Source organism: Mesocricetus auratus, unplaced genomic scaffold, assembly GCF_017639785.1.
Source record: "Mesocricetus auratus isolate SY011 unplaced genomic scaffold, BCM_Maur_2.0 Super-Scaffold_100007, whole genome shotgun sequence".
In the NCBI taxonomy this organism is placed as follows: domain Eukaryota; kingdom Metazoa; phylum Chordata; class Mammalia; order Rodentia; family Cricetidae; genus Mesocricetus; species Mesocricetus auratus.
The window spans coordinates 12,743,486-12,767,524 of NW_024429191.1; the positions used below are offsets into that span (position 1 = coordinate 12,743,486).

Sequence of the window (24,039 nt, forward strand, 5' to 3'; positions counted from 1 at the left end):
TCTCAGTGTCCCATGCTCTGACTCTTCCAAGGTCACCTGTGTGACTGTAAAAGATACGAGGATTTCTCCCACAGTGAGCAGCACTCACTTCTTCAGTGAACACCTTAAGGCTCTTTAATCCAGTTCTCTTCTGATCCTGCCCACCTAAGGGTAGCACTGGATCCCATAGGCTCAGGCCACCCCTCATTGTCTTAGCTGGGTACAAACCCAGTTGTTCTGCTTCCTACGGCTGGCTATCAAGCATGGTTCACACAAACCCCCTCTGTCTCCATTAAGTGACTTTTAAGACCAAGAGAAACATGCTTGCAGGGTCATTATCAAGGATGCTCGAAAGGATACAGGTGAAGGGATGCACCAGCAAGCAGTGGAAGAGACACTTCACTCACACACCCTTTATGGGTGCTACCCTCCAGGAATGTCTGTGCTCAGCAAGCTTTCCAAACCCCTAGGTTTCTCAGAGATTTCAGTGAACAGGCACAATTGGCAGCTGCGTTGACCTGTGATGGAATAAAAGGGGTCAGATCAAATGCTAATAAATACTGGGGAAGCCAGCCAGGCTGCTCATCCAGACTCTTGTTGCCCTCTGTGTTGTACTCCAGAGCATGGGGTAGGAACTCTTTCAAAATGGGATTTTATAATCTATTATCAAAGTAGGTCAGATCATTTAATTTCTTTATAGCCAGGAGCTCCAAGGTGAAAAAGATTAGATAATATTTTTAGCTTTTATGAATTCCTTTGGGGGAGGGAAATCCTCGCTTCCATGCCTACATTGGACAGAAAAAGCAGATGCAAGGGGCAGGCAGGAAAAGGCTAAAGAGAGTGTATGTCCCAATCTTCTGAGGCCTATCATGCCCCAATACTATTCTAGCCATTTAAGTCATGAAAGCTACAGGAATAGTGACCCATGGATGGAAATTGAAAAATACACACAATAATCCTTGTGCTGAAGCTAGATGAATCAGACTCCAAGTGACTCATCATTTGCCCCCAGGCCTCTGCAAGCTGTTCCTAACTCTGTGGTTTTCTAGTTCCCAAGAGACGTATACAGGTTGTATGGCAAGGAGACAGATACCAAGGGGCACAAAGAAAGGAGTGCCCATTACCTGGGCCACCAGGATGGGTTGCTAGGAAGGATGTAAGAGAGAAAGATATACAGGACAGATAATGGCCAGATATAAACAGGCAGGGGGGTTGCTTTTGACCTGTGTGCAACCTCCAAACATTATACATCCTCTCTAGGTGGCATTATGCCTCATGTAATGTAGGTACTACATTAACTGTTTGTTCAGAGCAGAGGTTCTCAGCCTGTGAGTCATGACCCCTTTGGGGTCACATATCAGATGTCCTGCAATCAGATATTTATATTACAATTCATAACAGTAGCAAAATTACAGTAGTGAAGTATCAACGAGATAATTTTATAGCTGGGTGTTACCACAACATGAGAACTGTATTAAAGGGTCACAGCATTAGGAAGGTTGAGAACCACTGGTGTAGGGAGTAATATTAGGGGTCTGTGTATTCAGGACACATGGAGGGATTTTTAAGGGTATTTTTTTTATTTCATGGTTGGTAAACACAAATGTAAAAACCAGATACCGAGGGATTAGAACATGGCATCTTTAGGTGGAGGCCATTTGGCCTACAACAGCCCTTCCTCAGAGAGCACATGGTGTGAGTACAAAGCCTGTGGCGCAGTCAGACCTGCAGCCAGAATCCTCTTGGCATGTACCAAGTACCTTTTGAGGCCTGTGCCTTTAGGGTCAAACACAGACTGCAGCTCTGCCACACCCTTGATGAACATGGTCACACCTGGTATCCTCCTTGTGTCTGTTTCTTCACTGTGCAATGAGGATGATAATGGTAAGGTTATACAAAATCATGCAAGTACAGTGAACAGCCCATTGCACACCCTGCTAAAGGCAAATGTTTTATAGGCTCCTTACTCTGGGCGACCTCCCTCACCCCTGTCCCAGGCTCAGAAACAACTTTCTTGTTAGCTTGTTTTTTTTAGCAATTAGTAGTTACTATTGGCAGCTGTATTCTACCCAATGAACTAGTTATTTACTTATCCTAACTTGAACTAACTGTTGAGTGGCATACTATACCGTCAGCTTCCACACCTTTGGATACAACCAACCATGGATAGAAAATAATCAAGGGGAAAAATGTGATTGTGCTGAGCATGACCAGAGCTTTTCCCGCCCTAGCCCCTAGATGTGCAACCTAACTGTTCACAGCTTTGACATTCTATTGGCAAAAGTCTCCTGCAGATGAGTTAAAGTCTGCAGGGGTGTGGGAGGATCCTAGGTGTGTCCTATACCCTTATATGAGGGAGTGCAGGGGTGTGGGAGGGTCCTGGGTGTGTCCTATACATTTATGTAGGGACTGCTGTATGTGAGGATCTGCTGTCCTCAGGGCACCTCCAGAACAGTCCCGTATGTGCTGAAGGACAGCTGGATTATTATTGTTTTGCTCTGCTGACAGCACCTTGCATTCTTCTTACAGGTTGGTGGTTCGTCAGCACTGCTGAAGAGCAAGGTTGGGTCCCTGCAACCTGCCTCGAGGGCCAGGACGGTGTGCAGGATGAGTTTTCCCTCCAGCCTGAGGAAGGTAGGAGGAGCTTCCTGCTCACCCTTCTTGGCAGCCTCTGCTCTGGGATTGGTAGCTCACTAGCTCAGGGTCCAGAGCCTGTGCACAGACTGGGATTAGAACTGTAGGGTAAGCCTGTGCTTCCTTAAAGATTTGTGGGAGCTACCCTAGGTGAGCCTTGTCAAAGCTAGGCCCTTGCCCCTTTATGGGAACCCCAGCCAGACTGCTGCTGACACCCCCCTACTCCTCTTTATTGCTGTGGTGGCCACAGTACCAAGCTATACTTGCCCATTTGCAAGACTTTTGACCCTGTCTGTTTAAACATACCTGATTTTTCTGTTGGTTTAGGTGTCCCCTTCTGTCTCCCACACACTTCCTTTTCCTGGGGATACCTCGTGATAGATGTTATATGTGGTTCAGCAATACCAAGGCCCAATGCTTCCTCTCCCCCAAGAACTTCCCAAAGCAGAGGGGCCCTCAGTGCCTCTGGTAGCACACGAGTGTCTGGGAGTCTGGCAGACCTGAGCGTGAATCTTACCTTGGGAGTAACTTTGGGAGAGAGACACCTCTCTAACCCCATTCTTCTGTTGAACATGGGAATGTTGTGACCTTTGTCCTGATCCTGCCTGGGGCATGAGTGTTGCTGGGTTTCAGTGGATGGCTCTGAGGAAACACAGAGACAAATCAAGTATGTCAGAAAGGGGGGTAAAGAGAAGGAGGTTCTAGAAACCCAAAATTTTACATACCCAAAGACTGCATGTGGCTTTGCAGTTGTGGTACTGCCGTGACATTCTGCAGAGTTCTGAAGCTCTGTTTCAGTGGCCCTCCAGGAGCTGGGGGCCAAGCCACCACAGGCTATCACAGGATGAGCTCAGATTAAAGGGAGGGTGTACACTGCTGGCAGCCTATGTCTCCTTACACTGTCTGTGGTGTGTTTTATAGGCTCCTTACTCAGGGCAACCTCCCTCACCCCTGTTCCAGGCACGGGAAAATGCCTGAGGAGAAACTGACTGTTAGCTCCATTTCACAGATGAGGAGCCTTGCTCAGAGGGGCTGATTTTTTCCCCACACAGCTAGTGGACAGGCAGGAGCCCATCTTCCTACAGGGTTAGGCGTTTTCTTTCCCTCTACCATGACAGTTTCTCAGTATAATCATTCTAGGAGTAGAATGTCTACTGGACACCCCTTGACTCAAGTTGAAACTCATTCCCCAGGCATCTCCTCTCTGGGACACCTGGAGCTGGGAGTAGACTCAGGTAGATCCCTCCTAGGGAACATTGCTAGGTGCTCACAGCCCTACAGCTGCTGGGAGTGAGTGTCTCTTACCTCTGCCTTCTGCCCTCCCTCCAACATGCTACCTGACCAGTCTCCTGGAGGTACTGCTCTCTGCCCCGGTCTATGGGCCGCCGCCGGACTCTGGGGGACTTGTATGCCATCAGCTGGCGTCAAGGTGCCTACCCTTGGAGATTTCCCTGCATTTGGTGCTTGGAGCCAGGTCCTTGCGTCTACCTGCATGAGCTCCCTGCTCTGGGATTGCCTGTGTCTGCTGCATGTGAAAAAAACATGGACTTGTCATCTTGTGTGTGCAAGCATGCAGGATGGGGAGGAGTGGGCCTGGGGTATTTGACAGCCTTGGGGCTCTGAAGTGTCCCAGTTTAACAGTCGCCTGGGTCTTCTATGAGAGTGACTGGGCAGCCCCATTACTTTTGTCAGACTTGTTTCTGTCACAGCAGGAAGCCACATCCAGGTCGGTAGTGAGTGGTTCATATCTATAGCACTTGAAGGCCAGGACAAGACAATCCTGAGTTTGAAGACAGCTTGAACTGCATTATGAGACTCTGTCTTCAGTAGGGAGGTCACTGAAAAGCCAGGCTAGTACTAGTTTCAAGCAAGGCTGGTTGTGCCCTCGCCACCTCTGCCCTATTCTGTTTCATTGACACAGCTCTGCTTCTCATGACGCCAATCCCAGGCACCTATCAGGGACAGTCACCAAAAAAAATCAGCTTCTCCTTCAACACAAGCACTAGGACTGGTTCTCCTGGCCCTCCCGCTGTGTGTCATCCCTGAACCAATCACAGCAGCCAGGCCTTAGGGTACTGTGATTCCGCCAAGGTCACAGGCACATCCATCCCCCTCCAGGAGGCAGGGTCTTAGCCACTCCCACAGCACATGGATGAACCACCAGTAGAAGGGCAGGCATTGCTGCTGTAGCCCCTGAGCTCAGTCTGGAGTCACTCAACATGTCAGCATGTCTAGCGTCCCACAGCTTGAGAACCCTCCCAGCTGGAGCCTGAGGGGACCCAGGGCTCATGGGTTTGAATGCACAGATGAGGACCCAGGCAGTGCCCCCTCCCACCTGAACTATACAAAACTGATGTGCTTGGCCAGCAGAATCCTTCCTTCCTTCCTTCCTCCCTCCTACCCCAGCCTGGTACCTGCTGATTCAGCACAAGGAGAGCCAGCTGACCATGCTGAACACAAGATGTGTGCCACGAGTCAGCACAGCCCCCTCAGAGTAGGTCAGCGGGCCATTTCAATAAATAAATAAATGCCTGAGTGCTTCCCACCTCCTCTGCAGCAGCTGACTGGCAACAGATGCCTCAAGTGTGTCCCCGAGAAGTGTGAGCACCAGGCCATGGCTGGCTGAGCTACTCACCTATGGACTGAAATGTATTCTAAGACAGCCCTCTCTTCTCCCTCCTGGGCTCCCCTGGGACATGTGTCCATGTTTCTCTGTGTCAGCAGCCAGAGCAGACACAGACTCTCCTGAGCATCCTGCCCAGGGTCTGCCAATGAGCAGGATCTCTGGGCTGCTGCGGTAACGCAGCGGGGTATGGCTCTCAGGAGGAGTGTGGGCTTGTCGGATAGTGCTGTGGCTTGTAGGGAGAGTGGGGTGGGGGAAGCAACCCAGCCATGCAGGTTTAAGCATGATTGAATCAGGGCTGTACATGGCCAATAAAGAATGTAGTCTAGTCACCACCTAGGTAATGAGAAGTGCTCTCTGTCCACTCCTTGGCAGTTTCAGCTTATCTCTGAACTCTTGGTCTCCACCAGCAAGATCTAGCAGGAGCCCAGGGCCTTGACTCACCGTGTGAGCAAGGAGCATCCCCAACCCTGCAGGGGACAGGGTTAAGAACATGCTCCCTCCCTAAACAGAGGCTCATTCATGAAACAGTTGCCAGCTTTCCCGGCATCTTCAGTGCTGGAGATGAAACCATGACTGAGCTAGACCAGACCCTGCCTTCATGGAGCTCATACTCTTCCCAGGGGAAACAGACTCGAAACAATAGTAAACGTGGAGTCAGTTAGAAGGTAATTCCTGAAATGGGGGGATTAGCCTGAGCGAGGGTGATGAGGATGCTGTGTGTCAGAATGTTGCATGAAGTCATGGACCGTGACCTTGAGGCACAGATTGGAAGGAAACAAGGGTGACTGTGCGATGCCGAGGCCATCAGAGGGACTGGAGCCTTTAGAGCTCTGCAGGAATCTGGGGAGCCAGAGACCTCGCAGAGAATTTCCCTCGGTGTGATTCAAGTTCACAGCCTGCATGCTGGACTCCTCTGGTCTCTTTCTCACCCCATCGCCCTGTGTCCCTGCAGAGGAGAAGTACACAGTCATCTATCCGTACACAGCTCGTGACCAGGACGAAATGAACCTAGAGCGAGGGGCTGTGGTGGAGGTCATCCAGAAGAACCTGGAAGGCTGGTGGAAGATCAGGTATCTGCCTCTGCCTCCCCTGTGGTTCAGTGGGTCCTGGGCCACTGATGGGCTCCAGCTGCACAGAGGTCTGTGAGAAACTGCAGACAGGTGACATTTCTGCCTCAGCCACGAAAGAACACATCTTAATGTGATCTGGCCTCCCTCCCTGACCATACCTTTCCTTAAAGTCCTAACAGACAAGACCTCTGAGCTCCCCAAGCCTCGGAGAGCAGAACACTATAGTATGTCTTGCACATAGCCTGGGTGTGTAGTGGGCCACTCTGTCTGAGTTTGTGTAAGCACACTATGGTGTTTGCCCACGGTAGAAGTTACTAATAACTTTTTTCAGAAATTTCATTAAATGACATGTGACTGTCACAGCACCATGCTGCAGAGTAACATACCCTGGAACCCACAGCTCTAGAGTTCAGGAGGCAGTTGTCAGGGTGAGGTTAAGTGTCATCCAAAGCTGGGACGTACCCAGAGCCTGCTCACTCTCCCATGTATGCCGCCTGTGCTTTTGTCTTTGTGCCCCAAATGATGGCCTGAGGATGTGCACTGTGTTGTGTTTTCAGCTAGCTTTTTCCACTTAAAGCAAGACTTACTCCCTCTTAGAGGGCTTTTAAGTTTGACAAATGCTTAATTGTACAGATTTCTATCTCCTTGTAAATTTGCCTCCAGTCAAATGACCCACTTTTCACTGAAACCCAAGCCATTTTGCCATTTTGTTTTTAAAGCAGTTTTGTTTTGTTTGAGGTTTTTGTTTGTTTGTTTTTTGGAGATGGGACTCCTACATAGCCCTAACTGTCCTCAAACTCACTCTGTAGCCCAGGCTGGCCTCGTACTCACAGAGATCCACCTGCCTCTGCTTCCCGACTTCTGGGGTTAAAGATGTGCACCACTGCCCAGCCGGCTTCTTTAGCTGATTTTTAATGAGATTCTGCTCTACCGTAATCATGACTAGTCAGCTGGGTCTATTCCTCTTTCCCCAAAGGTGTGAGTGCCTGTTTGGAGAGGCACTAATAGCTCTCAGTGGGGTTGGCTGATTTCCATGGTGTAAATACCTGTCCTGTGGCCACATTCAAGCCACCAATGTGATGCCACTAAATGTGGAGTTCAGAATCGATCTGTGATGTGGGCTCTTGTGAGCCGGTGTGGGCTTGCTCCAGTACAACAGACCTGACTTGTTATTACGAAACCCAAGTTCTGCCATGTGAGAATCAAGCAATCATTGTCCTCACTAATGCCCTTTTTAGGGGCAATGAGCTGGTATGTCGGAGTGCTGTCACTCCTCGGTTCAGTGGCAACAACAAGGAACTACATCATTCACGTCTAAGTATGTTGTGTCAACTGACACAGAGCCCTGCCCTGTCGGTGTGAGGCTTTGAACCAGGGGCCAGGCTGCTAGAAAAAGGCCACAAAGAACAAATTAAGAGGTCTGAATCTATTCCTGCCACAGACTTACTTGTAAACTTCAGTGAGGTGTTTAACACCAATGGGTCTCAGACTTCTTGTCTTTAAGGCGGATGCCAATTCTGGTTGAAAAAACCCTTGTCTGAAATGCATGGGAACAGAAGTCTTTGGGATCTGGGATGTTTTCATCTTTTGGGAATGTGGCATATGTGTAATGCGATGTCTTGGGGATGAGGAGGGCCACGGGTAAACCCAAATTCACTGTGTTGCATATACACTGTATAAGCACAGCTGGAAGATGAGTTCATGCAAGTATAATACAGCTGCATTTGGACTGTGATCCGTCACATGAAGTCAAGTGTGGAATTTTCCATTGGTGGGGTCACGTCAGTGCTTAAGAAGCTTCGCTGAGAAGTGGGGGTTGGGGACTAGACCTGCAGTCCCTCCTGCCAAGATTGGCTGTGCTCAAACACGCTAACAGCCGTGAAGTGCTTAGGGCAGGACTGACAGAGTAGGTGCCGAGAGTGCTGGCTCTCACTGGCACCATCACAGTGGTACAGTAGGGGGCAGCTCTGGTGCAGAGCTTTACTGCTGTTTGCTCAAGATGTGATTTGACTTGGCGACTTGTCCTCTTGTCCCCTTGGCCTTTCATTTCTTTACTGAATTTACCGATGCCCAGATGTTCATACCCAAGGGTTCATATTCTAACTAGGAGACAGGAAGGCTACAACCAAGTGCTGGGATTACAGAGTATGCAGAAGCCATGGGGAGACTGGGCGTCGTTTAGGGATCAGAACAAGACTTAATGACATTAACTAAAGCCTGGGAAGAGGAGCAGGTGCCACAAGGAGGGAGGAGGGAGCTTGTCAGGTGGAGGCCCCCACCTAAAGCGGCAATGTGGGGAAGTGACAAGCAGGATGCATTTGGGAGACTGCAAGTGGGAGGGGTATGTGGCTGTTGAGCGAGGCAGGTGGAGACCAAGTGGGGAAAGCCTGGAAGGCTAGTGTGAAGGCTTAGGCATCATCCAAGAGCAGTGAATTGCGTGTTCTGACCCACAACATACAGAGTTCACTGTCCCATTGTCTTAGTTAGGGTTTCGATTGCTCCGAAGAGACACCATGACCACAGCAACTCTCCTAAAGGAAAACATTTAATTGGGCTAGTTTACAGTTCAGAGATTCAATCCATTATCATCATGGTGGGACATGGCAGTATGCAGAAATACATGGTGCTGAAGGTAGCTGAGAGTTCTTACATCTTGTCCCACAGGCAACAGGAAGTGGTCTGTCTCACTGGGCCTGGCTTGAGCATATATAAGATCTCAAAGCCTGCCTCCACAGTGACACACTTCCTCTAACAAGGGCAAACCTCCTAATAGTGCCACTCGCTGTAGGGGTTATTTTCTTTCAAATCACCACACCCACCATCCTGAACCTGTCATATAGAGGCATGGCTTCCCCTACCCCACATACCAAGGCCCTGTAGACCAACCTGACCAGAATCCTTTCCCTTCCTCCCAGGTTCCAGGGTAAAGAGGGCTGGGCCCCTGCTTCCTACCTAAAGAAGAGCAGTGGGGAGCCCTTGCCCCCAAAGCTGGGCCCCAGCTCAAATGCCCACTCAGGGGCCCTCGACTTGGATGGTGTTTCTCGGCACCAGAATGCTCTGGGCAGGGAGAAGGAGCTGCTCAACAACCAGAGGGATGGCCGGTTTGAAGGTCGCCTGGTGCCAGATGGTGACGTTAAGCAGAGTGAGTGACACCCACCCTTGTTCCAGATAGCTGAGGTCTATCTGAGCTTAGAGCATCTCCCAGGTTGCCCTTCTTCCTTGCCACAACCTTCCATCTGTTGATATCCTTCAGGTTAAAATAAAAACTTGGGGACCCTGGGTAACTCCCCCAGACCACTGGACCAGCAGGCTACAAAATCTGAGCAGTATGCTGTCCCTTCCCTAGATTGTCCCACTGTGTCATGATCAAGTTCCTGGTGTGTGTCAGGAGTCTCCTGATTAGCTCACTGGCTCCTCTGACAGTCTTTGAGGGTTGAGACCAAAAAAATAGGTGATGAGACAGACCAAGGTCGTTCACCTGGTAGCGGTGGGACTGGAGGTTGGTCCCAAGGCCCATGCCCCTCCAGTCTTCGCCATGGCCTCAAATGTGAACCGTGTTGGCTTTGCTTCCACCACAGTGCTTCACACATCTTGCTCTTCAAAGCCTCTCTATACGGATTTTACTATTAGTGTTCCCATACACACCCAAGAGCAGTTACTCATAGTTGTCTGCATTGTACTTGGAACTGTGGCCTCAACACAGTGCCCAGCATCCTGTGCTGGTCCTGAAGGCAGAAAGAATCTGTGGAGAAAGGACTCCAGCTCCTCACAGAGATGAGGGCACTGAGCTGAGTTCCATGCTGTCTACGCCATCTTAAGTATGAAGAGTTTCACGGATGCTGCAGGCCATGGCAGGGCTCTGTGATTCTGGACTCTCTTGGTCAAGAGCGTGGTCTGCTAGTGCTAAGGGACCAAATGAAAATCTGAAGTAACATGACTTTGTTAGGATGTTCAGATGCCAAAACAAAGTCTCCTCCCCTGACACACACACATTCATGTGTGTATACACACACACACACACACACACACACACACACACACCTAATAACAGTGGCTCATTTGATCTAGAAACTCACTTCCACTCTACACAATAGAGCAGTTTTGTGTCTACAGCTGAGATGATGCTTCCACGCAGTCAAGGATCTCGGTCTCCTGCATCTGTTTCATGTTGGCCACATCATTCAATGTGGTCCATCACTGTCCAGCCAGTGAAAGGCAGGGAGGAGTGAACCAACTCAAATGTTCCACCTTCCCTCATACTCTGCTGGACTTAGTCACATGGCAACACCAAGCTGCAAGGAAGTCTAGAAAGGGTTGTCCTTCCGTGAGCAGCTAAATGTCTTGGCTAAGACTCTGTTGCATTTTGCATTTTCTAATACTCTAATAGAAACAGAAGTCAGTACTTCATTTTACCCCAGCCACCTGGGGAGAGGTATGCATTAGGCTATTCCATAGAAAAGGACCTATGGCTGAGAGTCAAACAGTAATTTTTTTTGCTGTGCTGGGATGAGTCTGAGCCCAGCCCTGTATAGCTCTGAGCCCATGCTTTACACTGTACATGGACACTCTGCCTTTACTTAAAGGTCAGTGTCATTCATCTGTTGTTCCCATGTAGCAAAGATCCAGGGGAGGCCATGTTGATGGAGGGTCCTGAGCCTAGCTTGAGGAGAGCATAGTCAAGCTGTTCTCACAAAGGCTCATAGAAACACAAACATGTGGCTCCTGGGGAGGGAGGAGACCCCACCTGGCTCCCACCGCTGGGAATCTGTTTGTGGAATTCTGCATGTGAGTGAAGTCTTGTTTCCCCATAGGATCACCAAAGATGAGACAGAGACCCCCTCCTCGCCGGGACATGACCATTGTAAGTGCACACTTGCCTTAGGGCCCTATCTGCTTGTCCTGGGAGCTGTCTGGGTTACCCACCAGTCTTCCATATTCTAGTACTTTCCAAGCAGCTCTCCTTTTTCATGAAGCAATCTATGTGAAACAGGCCCACGCTTAGAGGCACAGGTTTGTCTGTGGTGACATCTGGTGCTCTGATCCATTTTTAACTCTCTATGTCCATTTTTTTATTCACTCATTTACTTATTTATAGGCAGAGTCTCACTACAGTCCTGGTTAGCCTGGAACTCCCTCTGTAGACTAGGCTGGCTTCAAACTCACAAAGATTTTCCTGCCTCTGCCTCCTGAGTGCTGGGATCAAAAATATGCACCACCATGCCCTACCGATAGGTACCTTTTTAACATTGAGCATCCTTAATCCAAAAACCAGCATGATACCAAAAGTGGAATGAAAATTCCATACCTGACATCACATGACAGAGCACAGTCAAAACCCAGGCACACTAAAAAAATCGGAAAATATTACACTCGAGCTGAGTATGCATAAAGCATAAATGTATTTTGTGTGTGAACTTATATACATGTCTCACTATGTATATAAATGTTCAAACTGTAAAACACTGGTGATCACAAGAAATTTGGAAAGGGGCCTTCAGAAAATGTCTGCCACTTTTTGGGTTCTTGTCTAGCACCTTGAATGTGCTAGGTGCTTAGTAGCAAGTGTCCCAGGCCAGTAGTATTAGGATGCCCATTCTACAGGAGATGAAGCAGAGGCTTGACATGGCCCTTCATCAGCATTCCAACCCACATGGGTCTGATTCGAAGACTTGCGGTCTTCCCGTAGCCTCGCTGCCTCTTACATTCTGACACTTTTGTGTTTTCCCAAATTCTCATGATATACTGGGATGTCCCATGCTGCTCCTGTTACTGTAAAGTTGAAGGGCAAGTGAGACCTCAACTGGGAGGTGACAGTCAAATCCCCTTTGTTTTGCCCCTCAGAAGTGAATTAGGCTTCCCCAGCACCCAGACAGTGGTGATGTTATATACCCTAGTCTCTTCATTCCACCATGACTCAGTCAGCCCTGTGTGTAATCCTGCCAGCCTCGAGGCCTCAACCTGCCGAAGCCTCCCATCCCACCCCAGGTGGAAGAGGAGTATTACACCATTGCAGAGTTCCAGACCACCATCCCAGATGGCATCAGCTTCCAGGCCGGCCTGAAGGTCGAGGTGAGCACACATGCTGTCATTCTTCATTCTTGGCATTGCCTTCTCTCTTCTTACCTCCTGCTATGGGGAAGGGGAGACGAGGTTAATGGCTTTATTAAGGTATGATCATATCTTCATGATCACATGCAAAACTGTTTGCCAACCTGAGCAGAAAAGTTGGTGATTTCTTTTATTCAGAGTTGTGTAACCATCACCAACCTCCAGTTTCAATGCCCTTAACAGAAACCTCCCTTATTGCCATAGGAGTGCGGAGGCTAGGAATACAGACCTGAGCTACCCTGGGTCCAAGGATCAAACTTGGGTCATCAGTGTTACACAGCAAGTGCTTTTATCCACTGAGCCATCTGCTAGTCCTATGTTCCTTTTCCAATCACCTCCTGGCTCCCCTCTCTCATCTCTTTCCCTCCCATTCTCTGCATGTGTGCTCTGTATCCCTGGATAGCCATAGTAAGTCCTTTGTCTTCTCATGGGCATCTTTTATCTTCACAAGCTTAGGGATGAAAGATGTTTCCCATGCACTCGAGAAAGCCTGCAGGTAACAGGATAGCATCAAAGCTCTGGATGAGAAATCTTCGGAGATGCCTCCTGACAGAACCAAGGGATCTGGCCACTGGCACCCCCGTTTCTGCTCTGTCATGAGTAAACCTTGGCCAGATGCTTCCTGCCCCACTACAGGAGATAGAGATTAAACCTGCTCATCTCTATGATAGCTATAGTCCAGTCACCCCTCATGTTCCTAGGATCATATCTGTGATTTTGATGAGCATTTAAAAAGATAAGATTACACCAGATATTGGTGGTACTCATCTTTAATCCCAACACTTGGGAGGCAGAAGCAGGTGGATGCCTGTGAGTTTTGGGACAACCAGAGAAACCCTATCTCAAAAACAAAAAAAGAAAAGAAAAGATTATACCTCTGTGGAACATGCACTTTTTGGCTTCTCATTTTTCCTCAAAACAGTACATTGTAACTTCTTACTTCCTTCCTATCTGCCGATGGTCGGTACCATAAGCAATCTAAGGTGACGCATCAACCACAGGAAGATGAGTGGCACGTCCTTAGGACATCCTGCCAGTTTCTTAGTTCATCGATTTGCTCTTCAGCTGCTCAGTATGTTCCTTATTCTCATTCAACAATTACAGTGTTCATTTCCAAGCATTCTTCTTGGTTCTTTTCCGCAGCTGCCTGTTCTCGTTTCATCTGGCCTTGGATTAATCTGGTGTTCCTCTCTATCTGTGTAAGGATGGTGGTTTAACTTGCAGTCCTGCTGTTAACAGTGATTATCACTTTCCTCGGTTGTCAATTCTTTATGTTGCTACTTATATTTGCTGCGGTTATTCTGTGGTATCAGTCCCTGGTTTTGGCTGCAGGGGCTACAGCCCTGAGTCCCATCGTCAAGCATCATAGAATGAAAAGACAAGGCAGCTGTGAGATGGTCCACAGAAATGCACAAAAGAAGTTGATCAGCTTCTAGAGACTTCTGAGCCTGCCACAGAGCAGTGTCACAGCTCTGTGACCCCAGCCTGCAGGGGGTCACAGTTGCCACCTACAATCTCCCTTCCAAGAACAAGACCTAGGACAGAGGCCAACCAGACTAGCTGCTTGTGTGGTGACATCCAGTCATGTGCTGGCTCCTATCCCTACCTCCCTCAGTGCTACCCAGTCTCCTACCCTTTGCAGATCTCCGTGCCCTCTGAGAAACTGTGAGGGCTCACCTGAGGATTCTTCTAGACTTTAATCCACCCCTCCCCCTGCTTCCCTCTGATCTGGGCTGCAGCCCCACGGCTTTCTTTCCTTGAATGTGTTGCACAAAGAGAAGACAACTGTCCATTCCACCTTGAAACCAGAAGCCCTCACTGTAGTCTGTGAAAGGCTTCTTCCCCCCAGAGAACTGAAAACCGCCATATGGTTTTAAGACACAGCTTTTCAGGGCTAGGGGCACAGCTCTGTAATAGAGCATAGAGATTCAGTTTGTGAAAGTTAGAGAGCCCTTGGCAATGTATCTCCTGCAGTTTCTACTAATACAGGGTATTGAGCAATAGGTGCTGCCACCATGGCTCAGAATATTTAGAAGTCTAGCGGGGATCCTCAGGATCTAGGTAACCCATTTGTACTGAAAGGGGGCATTAATGGAGGTGTTGCCGCTTTTTCTTTTCTGACCTTTCTCCTCTATTCTTGATCAAGCTGATCTAGTAACAAACTCATATCCAGCACGCCCCCACCCCCCACCCCCACCCCCCGCCATTGTAGCCCTAGCTGACCTGGAACTCACTATGTACACCAGGCTGGTCTAGAATTCATAGTGCCTGCTTCTACTTCCCAAGAACTAGGATGAAAGGCGTGAGCTACCATGCCCATCACATCAAGCATTCTTTAACAAAATCATAGCCACCACCCACCTGGAGACTTTTTTGCTTTACAGTCCCACGATGTTGGCAGATCCCACCAGTGGATTTTTGAGGGAATGATTGCCACTAAAGCTTGAGGCTTACGCAGTTGTTCTTTCCTGTGATGAGTTCTATACACCATTTTCTTTTTTTCCTCTTTTACCTTCTGGTTCATATCTCTGTAATCTCAGGCCTCCACGTTCATTAACACATCCAGAGGTTCCTGGCAGTCAGGCCACAGTGAGACTCAGCTCGGTGTCTGTCCTATTTAGCTTTCAAACATGCTTTGGGGTGGCAGTGGTGAGTGTACTGTCGGTGTAGGCATTTCCTTGGCGCCTTACCTGCTTGAGAACTAAGCTTGACAGGAAGCCTGGGAAATCGATATCAGCCTGTCTTACAGATACAGCTCAGGGGGTGGGTAAATGCTCATCTCGAGGTACAGTTAGTAAGTGCTGGAGCAAAGAGTTGAACTGAGATCCGTCTGGTTTTAAAGTCCAAGCTCTTCCCTTTCTTTCTGTGACCTTGCATTTGTTTCTTTCATCATAATACGTGGCTCTGTCTACCAACAAGAACATGATTAAAACTCCAAGTAGGAGATAGACATGGGTACATATGCCTTTAATCCCTGCACTCAAGAAGCAGAAGTAGTCTAACCTCTATGAGCTGGAGCCAGCCTCGTTTTCATGGAAAGTTCCAGGGCAGGCTATACAGTGAGACCCTGTCTCATCAGAAAACAAAATCCAGATGGCCAGAGTTTCTGCCACTCTCCTTTCCCTTGAATGTCAGTGTAATAGAGCCACACCGGCGTCTTCTCTTCATTATCCCATTCTCCTTCCCTCACACTGTCTTAGTGATGGAACTGAATGCTGATGAAGGCAATGTGTCCAGCAATGACATTAGCTGTACCCAGCACTACTGAGTATAATAGCATCCTGGTCACCCATTTGTCAGTCCCGCCAGACTCACTGTGTCCTGCCTGTCCAGTGCATCCTTTTCTTGGAGACCAAACCTCTGGTTTGCTAACGTAACACCTACCAAGTGCCCTCGCATGCTTTCACAAAGATGGCACGCTTTTGCTTATTCAGGCATTAGTAATCTTGCCATTGAGTGTTACTGCTGCTGACATTATTCAAGCGGCAGAGCTCCGAGCTGAAACCCAAGACTGTAGGCCCCCAGAGTTGGCCTCCCAGTGCTGAGTCCGTGGCTGCTATCCCTCCTGCCAGTCCTCTGTCCTTATGACTCCTAGAGCAGTTTCTTAGGACAGGCTTGGCTCTTCCTACGAGGCAGGGTCTGGCAGTACTCAGAGCCCAGCTGCCTGCCCTCCACTCTCCCCTCCACCATCACTCTCTCCAGAGCCCTCTGACTGATCCACAGCTCTCCTGATGCTCTGCTCTTCATTTGTAGAGTGAGATGATGGTCCCTGGATCATGGGAGGGCCGTGGGCATCAGGTTGCCTGTGTACAGAACCTGCTGGGGAATCGCTGCTGCTGGCTCTCTTAGGCCTGCCGTACACCAAAATACCTCAGACAGACTAATTAAACACAGTGATTCCCCTTCTCGTGGTGCTGGAGCTGAAGTCCAGGATGAAGGTGTGGCAGGATTGGTATCTCCTGTGACTTCCTCCCTTGATCTGTCTGCACATAGCCACCTTCGTGCTGTGTCCTCACATGCAGTCCCTTACTCTGCATTTCCCAACCTCTTCCTTTGAAGACACCAGTTGAGTAAACTAGAGCCTGCTCTTATGACCCATTACCACCTAGGTACCGCTTCAAAGCCCCATCCAGATGCAAGGAGTGCTGAAGGTGAATGCTTCACATGGGGATCTGGGGGCACACTTCAGCCCATAGTGTAGTTTGTGTGCCGTTCATCTCCAAGAATTCACTCAGATGATACTGGTTCAAAAAGATACAGGAAACATCGTATCTTAAATAACATCAGCATTTCTACTCAACGTCAATCCAGTGGGTATGGGCATGAGGGAGAGATGGAGAGAAGAGATGAAACTCTGGTTATTCTGTCAGCCTCTGTTTCCCTGGATGTAAGCATAGCATATCATCGACCTACGTGTGATTTGTATGTTTAAAGATTCTCAGTTTTCATATGGCATAGCTGCTGTAAGCACCAGCCAGCTCTTCTAGTGTTCAGCCAAAGGAGCCAGGATCAAGGGTAGTTTTCCCTCTCTGTGGCTTTTGCCTTGTACTTCTTTAGCGTGGTAGCAGATGGTGTTGGTGGCCTAGTCCTCCCAAGTTGACCCTGTAGCTTCCCACCTCACAGGAGGGAAAGGGAATTAAATCCAGAGTGCAGAGGGGCTGGATGTCAGTAAGTGCCCCTCCCCAGAGGTGCCTTCTAAGGCACTGTCAGCCACATCTTTCAGAGGGCTTCCATCACAATCCAAAAGTGAACATGAACCTGATAGATATGGCAGTGTGCACCTGTAACCCAGATCTTCAGGTGGCTAAGGCAGGAGGATGGCTTGAGCCAGGAATTAGAAGTTAGACTGGACAATGTAGCAATAACCCCATCTCAAAATCCAATCTGGACAAGAACCCACCTTCAGCGAGGTGTCCTTACACAGTGTGCATAGCTGGTTGTATTGGTTTTCTCTTGCTGCGACAAAACATCATGACCAAGCCAACTTATAAAGCATTTGGCTGGGATTACAGTTTTAGAGGGTTTTTTTAAGAGTCCATGATGGCAGAGCAGTAGGAACAGCTACAAGCTCACTTCCTGTTCCATAAGCAAGAGGCAGAGAATGAGAGAGAGAGAGAGAGAGAGAGAGAGAGAGAGAGAGAGAGAGAGAGAGAGAGAGAGAGAGAGAGAGAGAGAGAGAGAGAGAGAGAGAGAGAGAGAGAGAGAGATTGGAAATGGCACAAATTTTTTGAAACCTCAAAGTCCACCTGCAATGACACACCTCCTCCAACAAGGTCACACCTCCTAGTCTTTCCCAAACAGTTCCACCAACTGGGGAGCAGGTATTTAGACATGAAGAGCCTATGGGGGTCATTCTCACTCGCACTGGTCTAGCATAGACCTTGTGGGAGAATTTGCAGGGTCAGAATACAGCTTCCACAGTACCTGTTTCATATGGGCTCTTTCATAGGTTGTGGACCCTGCCTGGGGTATGGTATCAGACCTACTAAGTGCTTTTCCTGCCCCCCTCCTAGGTGATCGAGAAGAGCTTAAGTGGTTGGTGGTACATTCAGATGGAAGATAAGGAGGGATGGGCCCCCGCAACCTTCATTGACAAGTACAAGAAGACCAGCAGCGCCTCAAGGCCCAACTTCCTGGCTCCCCTGCCTCATGAGATGACTCAGCTCCGGCTTGGGGATGCAGCTGCAGTGGAGAACAATCTGGGTCCAGAAGCAGTGGGGCCCTCCAGACCCCTGCCTGAGGCACCACATGGTGCTGTGGACTCTGGGATGCTGTGGTCCAAAGACTGGAAAGGAGGAAAGGAGGCCCCAAGAAAGGCATCTTCAGACCTGTCTGCATCAGCAGGCTATGAGGAGATCTCAGACCCCACACAGGAGGAGAAGCCCAGCCTCCCTCCACGCAAAGAGTCCATCATCAAGTCCGAAGAGGAGCTGCTGGAGAGGGAGAGACAGAAGATGGAGCCACTCAGGGGCTCCTCTCCCAAGCCTCCTGGCATGATTTTGCCAATGATTCCAGCCAAGCATGCCCCACCAGTCCGGGACAGTAGGAAGCCAGAGCCCAAACCTGACAAAGGCAAGGTGTTCCTGCTAAAAAACGACATGGGTCTAGAGTGTGGCCACAAGGTGCTGGCCAAGGAAGTGAAGAAGCCCAACCTCCGTCCCATCTCCAGGTCCAAAGCTGAGCTGCCCGAAGAGAAGGTGGAGGCCACTCCTCAGAATCCATTCTTGAAGTCTAGACCTCAGGTTAGGCCCAAGCCAACTCCTTCCCCCAAGCCAGAGCCAGCTCAGAACGAAGATCAAGTGGACATACATAACCTCAGGAGCAAACTCAGACCTGCCAAGTCCCAGGAAAAAGCCTTATTGGATGGAGAGAGCCACCATGCTGCTGGGGGCCATGACACAGCCCCCAGCCGAAGCTTCCTTCCAGCAGAGGGACCCGGCCGTGGTCAGGACAGGTCTGCCAGACAGGACGGCCTGAGTCCAAAGGAGTCACCCTGCAGAGCCCCTCCCAGGCCAGCCAAGACCACAGACCCTGGGCCCAAGAATTTGCCTATGCCTGTCCAAGAAGCCACCCAGCAAAGACCTGTGGTCCCACCTCGGAGACCCCCACCCCCCAAGAAAACCTCCTCATCACCGTTGTCGTGCAGGCCCCTCCCAGAGGTCAGAGGGCCACAGCGTGAATCCAACGAAAGCAGGGCTGCCCCTGCTCCAGGCCGGGCTCTCCTTGTCCCTCCGAAAGCCAAACCCTTCCTCTCCAACTCCAGCCAAGATGATGTGCGAGGCAAAGGCGGGCCCCACATAGCTGGCAAGGCGGGAGAAAACAGAGGGAAAGCAGCCTCCTTCCTCAGTGCCGATAGCCCAAAGGACTCACTGTATGTGGCCGTGGCCAACTTTGAAGGAGATGAAGACACCAGCAGCTTCCAGGAAGGGACAGTGTTTGAAGTTCGGGAGAAGAGCAGCAGTGGCTGGTGGTTCTGCCAGGTCCTTAGCGGGGCTCCTTCCTGGGAAGGCTGGATTCCTTCCAACTACCTCCGGAAGAAACCTTAGCTTCCCCACCCGGCCCAGAGGCCCCCCCCCCGCTCTCCCTGCGAGCCTCTCCCGTGTATTTAATACGCATCTTAATTTATCAGTCTCCACATAGTTTCAAGGAAGGAGGCCGTTGGGGTCGCTGTGTCTTCTTCCCTCCCTGGGTGGGGAATGCTTGGTGCAGAGATGTCCTGCCACCTGGGGTCTGAGTCTCCTATTGTGGCATCCCCAGAAGGCTCGATAGTCACAGCCTTTGCTAGGTAGAAAACACGTCAGCATCCCTCTGTAGTAGCATCTATTCTCCTAGTCAGTGGTATTGTCACCCAGGAGCAGGACAGTGACACTCTCAGAACTGAGAGCTGTCACCTGGAAAGCTTCGGGACTGCACCTCAGTGCTCAGATGTGACATAGAGGGACAGCCCACACAGCTTGTGACAACTCGATCTAACTTCTCCATGTTTATAGAAGCCCAGTAGTGGCTTTGTTCACTGTTCCCAGAATGCCTGGTACCTGGGAGAACTGTGTCCTGAGGGAATCAGCTTCTGGGCTTTCTGTTTCTTAGTCCTGACCAGATGCAGCTGCCCTGAAGAGGTCCTGGAGAGTCGCTTGGTCATCCTGCCTCCTGTCTGTCTGCCTTGGACTGTGATCAGTCCTCAAGAAGCATGCTTCACTTCACTGCTGCTGCCTCTGGTCCATCCAGGGCTTTCAAATTACAGTTCCTCTCCAGTCCCTAAAACAGTTCCCAAGTTTGTTTAAATAAGGACCCTTCACAAGGCACTCAGCCTGTGGGTACTTCTTTGCCTGGTAGGTGCCGAACTGCCCTTAGTCTTTTGCCTTCATATCCAAACCTTCAGCCAGCCCCCACTCATTTTCTAAATGAGGAAGCTCAGGCTCTACAGGACACACCAGCTAGGAAGAAGAGGGAGGAAGTTCGAGTCCAGACCTGCCTGATTCCAACACCCATATTCTTCTTCCAGAAAGAACAAGCCAGTGAGAGAAGAGATAGGAGTTGACTGGGTAAGGGGACAGTAGTGAGTGCCCTAGACTTGTAGCTGCTTCTCCAGGGCAGGGCATGCCCTGGATCCTTAGTAGTTGCCACAGAGCTTGTAGGTTGGTTCCCTGTGCAGAAGGGGAATACAGAAAACTGACGCAGTGTCCCATGGTGATTTGAAGGGTGCTGTGGTAGCTAAGGACCAGCTGCTGGGTCGGTGACAAACTCAGCAGAGCATCAGTAGCCAAGACCCTGAAGTAGCCAAGACTTGCCCCCAGCAGGTGTGGCTTCCTGTAGAGCAGTTTGCTTTTTAGTGTGCTTCTCCCTAGGAGAAGCCCAGGGCAGCCCTTCCCTATTTTGACTAATTGACTTAACTGAGGACTCAGGATGTCTGCTTAGCTATTGCAGGGCTAAAATCAGGACTCAGATTTCTAGCCCCTAGCCCAGAGCAACTTATACCTATGAACAGACTTCCTGTAAAAGAGGGGTGGGATTGAGAGGGCAAGAACCCTATCCCATCCCAAAGACCCTGCAGAAGATACCACCCTGTCCTGCTCTACACCCACCCTAGAAATCAATCTCAATATCTCTCTCTCTCTCTCTCTCTCTCTCTCTCTCTCTCTCTCTCTCTCTCTCTCTCTCTCTCTCTCTCTCTCACCTTTTTTATTTTTTTAACCTGTGCTTTGGGAACCACAAAGGCCCTTTCCCAAGATGTTTGCATCTTACCTGCAGTGCCAAAGATTTTGTGCAACAGATCTCTTCTGCACACCCACCCTTTCCCAGCCCCCTCTCTGTGCCCCCCTGGCTCAGGTTGCTTTCCTCTAACCCATGGTGGCACCACGACTCTCACCTTCTGCTCAGCTCCACCCCCAGAGTACTGGGCCAGGGAATGAGACACCTCCTGAGGGACAATCCTGCTTAGTCTGTGCCCAAGGCCTCAGGAGAAAGCGGTAGTTAGAGAGAGGGAAGGCTGAGAGAGTCTTAGCATTTCTTCAAGGCTACACACACTCCCACTGTGCAGGAAGCCTCATAGCTTTTGTTTTGTTTTGTTTGAGTTTTGACACCTTCACTTGAATAGCTTTCATGAAGCTGTTTTATAGGTCTTTGAAGAAGCAAAGGTTTTTTTGTTGTTATTTTTTTGTCTTGTTTGCATTTGGCTCTCTGTAAACTTTTCAAGTAGTTTGCAAGTCCCTACTTTGCAACAGGTACTAGAATTTGCCTTTTGCCCTCTGCTTGTGCTGATGTGAAGTGTAGGTGTACAAGGTGCATTCTTGTTCACTGTCCTTTTCTTGGGTCACATGCACAGCCTGAAGATTCCATGGCAAACTCCATCTGCCACTATGGTCATCATTGCTTTGGTCAACTGGAAGTGAGTGAATCCGCAGAGCCAGCGACTCACCCAGCTTCCCTTGCCTGGGACTTAGCTTTTCAACATCCAGGACTGTGGCCAGTCCTCTGTGATGGAGCCTACGCCAGACTCTCCTCTATCCCTGCCTTGGAAAACTTCCAAGACCATGGAAGCAATGCCTGGGCCAGTCACAAATCAGATCACCGATACAAACCTGCCACCACCCCCTTAACTAATCTTCACATCATCCCTGTGAGATGACAAAGATCAGCCCCAATATGTAATGAATGAGAAAGTTAAGGCGTGGAGAGTGATGGCACATCCAGCCTTGTCCAGATATTGGCCACCGGCAGAGAAATGTGTATAGTCCTTGCAGGCAGTCGGATGACCCAGTTTCTGAATTTAGGTGTTTTCCCCACAACCCCCTGGCCAAACATTGGTCATGGGCCAAATGGCCCTGCTCTCTGGATGTGTTGTTTCAGCCTGGGAGCAAGTGTAGTGTCCTGACCTCTGGAGGCCAGTTGATAAAATGAGACTTTGCTTATATTTTCTGGCTAGAGTCACTCTTGACCATTCATGGCCCCAGACAGAGGCCAGGGGAGGTTTGAGCTCCAACTACTTCCTAGTCTGTCAGGAAATGGCTAGAGCCATACCAGGCATTCACAGGCATTTTTTAGCCTCTGCTACCAGGTTTCTCCATAGAGTAGATTTCTATGGCACAGTTTCTTGACCTTAAACTGTTTTGAACCCACTGGGGACTTGGGTAGTATGTGGAAAGCAGGGGACTTGTGTGCCTCGGAAAAGGATAGGTGCCAGATCTCCCCAAGACTTAAGAAGAACAGTCCAGTGTTATCACCAAAGATGTGTTCTGAATGGGAGGAAGAAACTGTCTCAACCCTCTCAAAGCCTCCCATGGGGCTCTGGCTCCATCCCAGCATCACATAAACAAGACCATTAATGGCTTAGTTCCTGTCCTCCCATTGAGCTCTTCAGTGCTGACATAGTCAGCACCTTAGGAAGCCTTGCCATTTCTCTGAATAGTGTGGCAATCTTAGCCCTTTCACTGGCTGGCTAAACTGTCCAGGGCTTTTCTGTATACTACAGACAGCCATATCCTACCACAGACCAAAGATTCCCTGAAGTCAGAGGGGTGTGGACTGAATGGGTAGGAAATGAATTTTCATCAGGGCCTGAAGCCTTGCCTTTGCTTGGAAGAATAGCTCCTAACTTGCTAGGGTTCTAGCAGCTGGACTGACCTGACCCCAAGCAGAGCTACAGAGTCAAGACAATGGTTCATACTCCTTACCTGCTCATGGACCGCCTTCTGAACAGACTTCCCACAGACCAGGCCTCCCTGCTCTGGCAAGTGATGCCTGGTCTCCGGTGCTATCTAGTTGAGGTACCAAGCCCCTTATATGTGAGTGTTCCATCTTCCTTCTCACCTCCATCTTCTCCACAGTAAGCCAGTCAGAATGAGGGCTTTCATCCTTCAAAAGACCAGACCTGGTGCCATCGCCAGTGGCCTTCAGTCTCACTTCTATGCTTTTAGGAGCAAAGGTGCCCCAGCAGGCTTACTACAGCAATAAGCAATTCTAATGCAATGGAGGTATCCGTATTATGCCTGCAATGCCTTTGTGCCCTGTAATTATTAGTAGCGCCTCTCTTACAGGGGGAATGTGATAAACCATGGTCACCTTAGCCATACACAGTTCCTGTTTTGGGACCACCGAGGAGCTAGGTTGCTTCTGACATCCCTCTAGGAACAGTGGGCTCTGAGCAGCATGGCCCATTGTGTGTGTCTGCCCACCAGTGGTGCTGGGGACCCCTGGGTTCTCAGCCCTTCTCACACCCTCTAGGTTGACTGACAGATCCTGGGGTTGGCTTTTGTTTCCTGTGAGTGTTTAATGTGAGGGGGCAGGGGGTGCACACCTAGCTGTAGCATGTAGAGACTGTATACCATTAGACTTTTTCTTTTTTACAATAAAAAAAATGCTTGACTGGTTTCAAGCTTCATTGTAAAGGTGGAGTGCTTGTGGGTTTCATTTGGCTGAAGGAAATGCATGGCTTAATGCTCTCGTATCTGCACCTGAGGTCTTTGCATCTGAAGAACAGAAATGAATGCAAGATATCTGGGCCTTACCCAGAAGCAGTAGTGTCTCTTCCCTGGGCCTTGGCACACCTTCAGTCTTTTAAAATTAATGTCAAAGACAAAACAAAACAAAAAACAGCCTGGTGGTGGTGGTACATACCTTTAATCC

At 49.5% G+C, this 24,039-nt stretch overlaps 1 protein-coding gene across 2 annotated transcripts in view; it reads left to right on the plus strand.

Annotated features, from left to right (window-relative positions):
• The window catches only part of Sh3pxd2b (SH3 and PX domains 2B), an 83,002-nt gene extending 59,201 nt beyond the window's left edge, over nucleotides 1-23,801 (plus strand). Inside the window, exons 8-14 of one of the 2 annotated variants that reach the window (XM_013125936.3) lie at nucleotides 2,509-2,613; nucleotides 3,959-4,042; nucleotides 6,192-6,309; nucleotides 9,225-9,451; nucleotides 11,121-11,170; nucleotides 12,253-12,378; nucleotides 17,931-23,801. In XM_013125936.3, the coding sequence (XP_012981390.1) occupies nucleotides 2,509-2,613; nucleotides 3,959-4,042; nucleotides 6,192-6,309; nucleotides 9,225-9,451; nucleotides 11,121-11,170; nucleotides 12,253-12,378; nucleotides 17,931-19,463 (2,243 nt within the window). In that variant the 3' untranslated portion in view covers nucleotides 19,464-23,801. The remainder of the gene's footprint in view (nucleotides 1-2,508; nucleotides 2,614-3,958; nucleotides 4,043-6,191; nucleotides 6,310-9,224; nucleotides 9,452-11,120; nucleotides 11,171-12,252; nucleotides 12,379-17,930) is intronic. The other variant, XM_005086998.4, reaches the window with a different exon arrangement.
• Nucleotides 23,802-24,039: the final 238 nt, after the last annotated feature.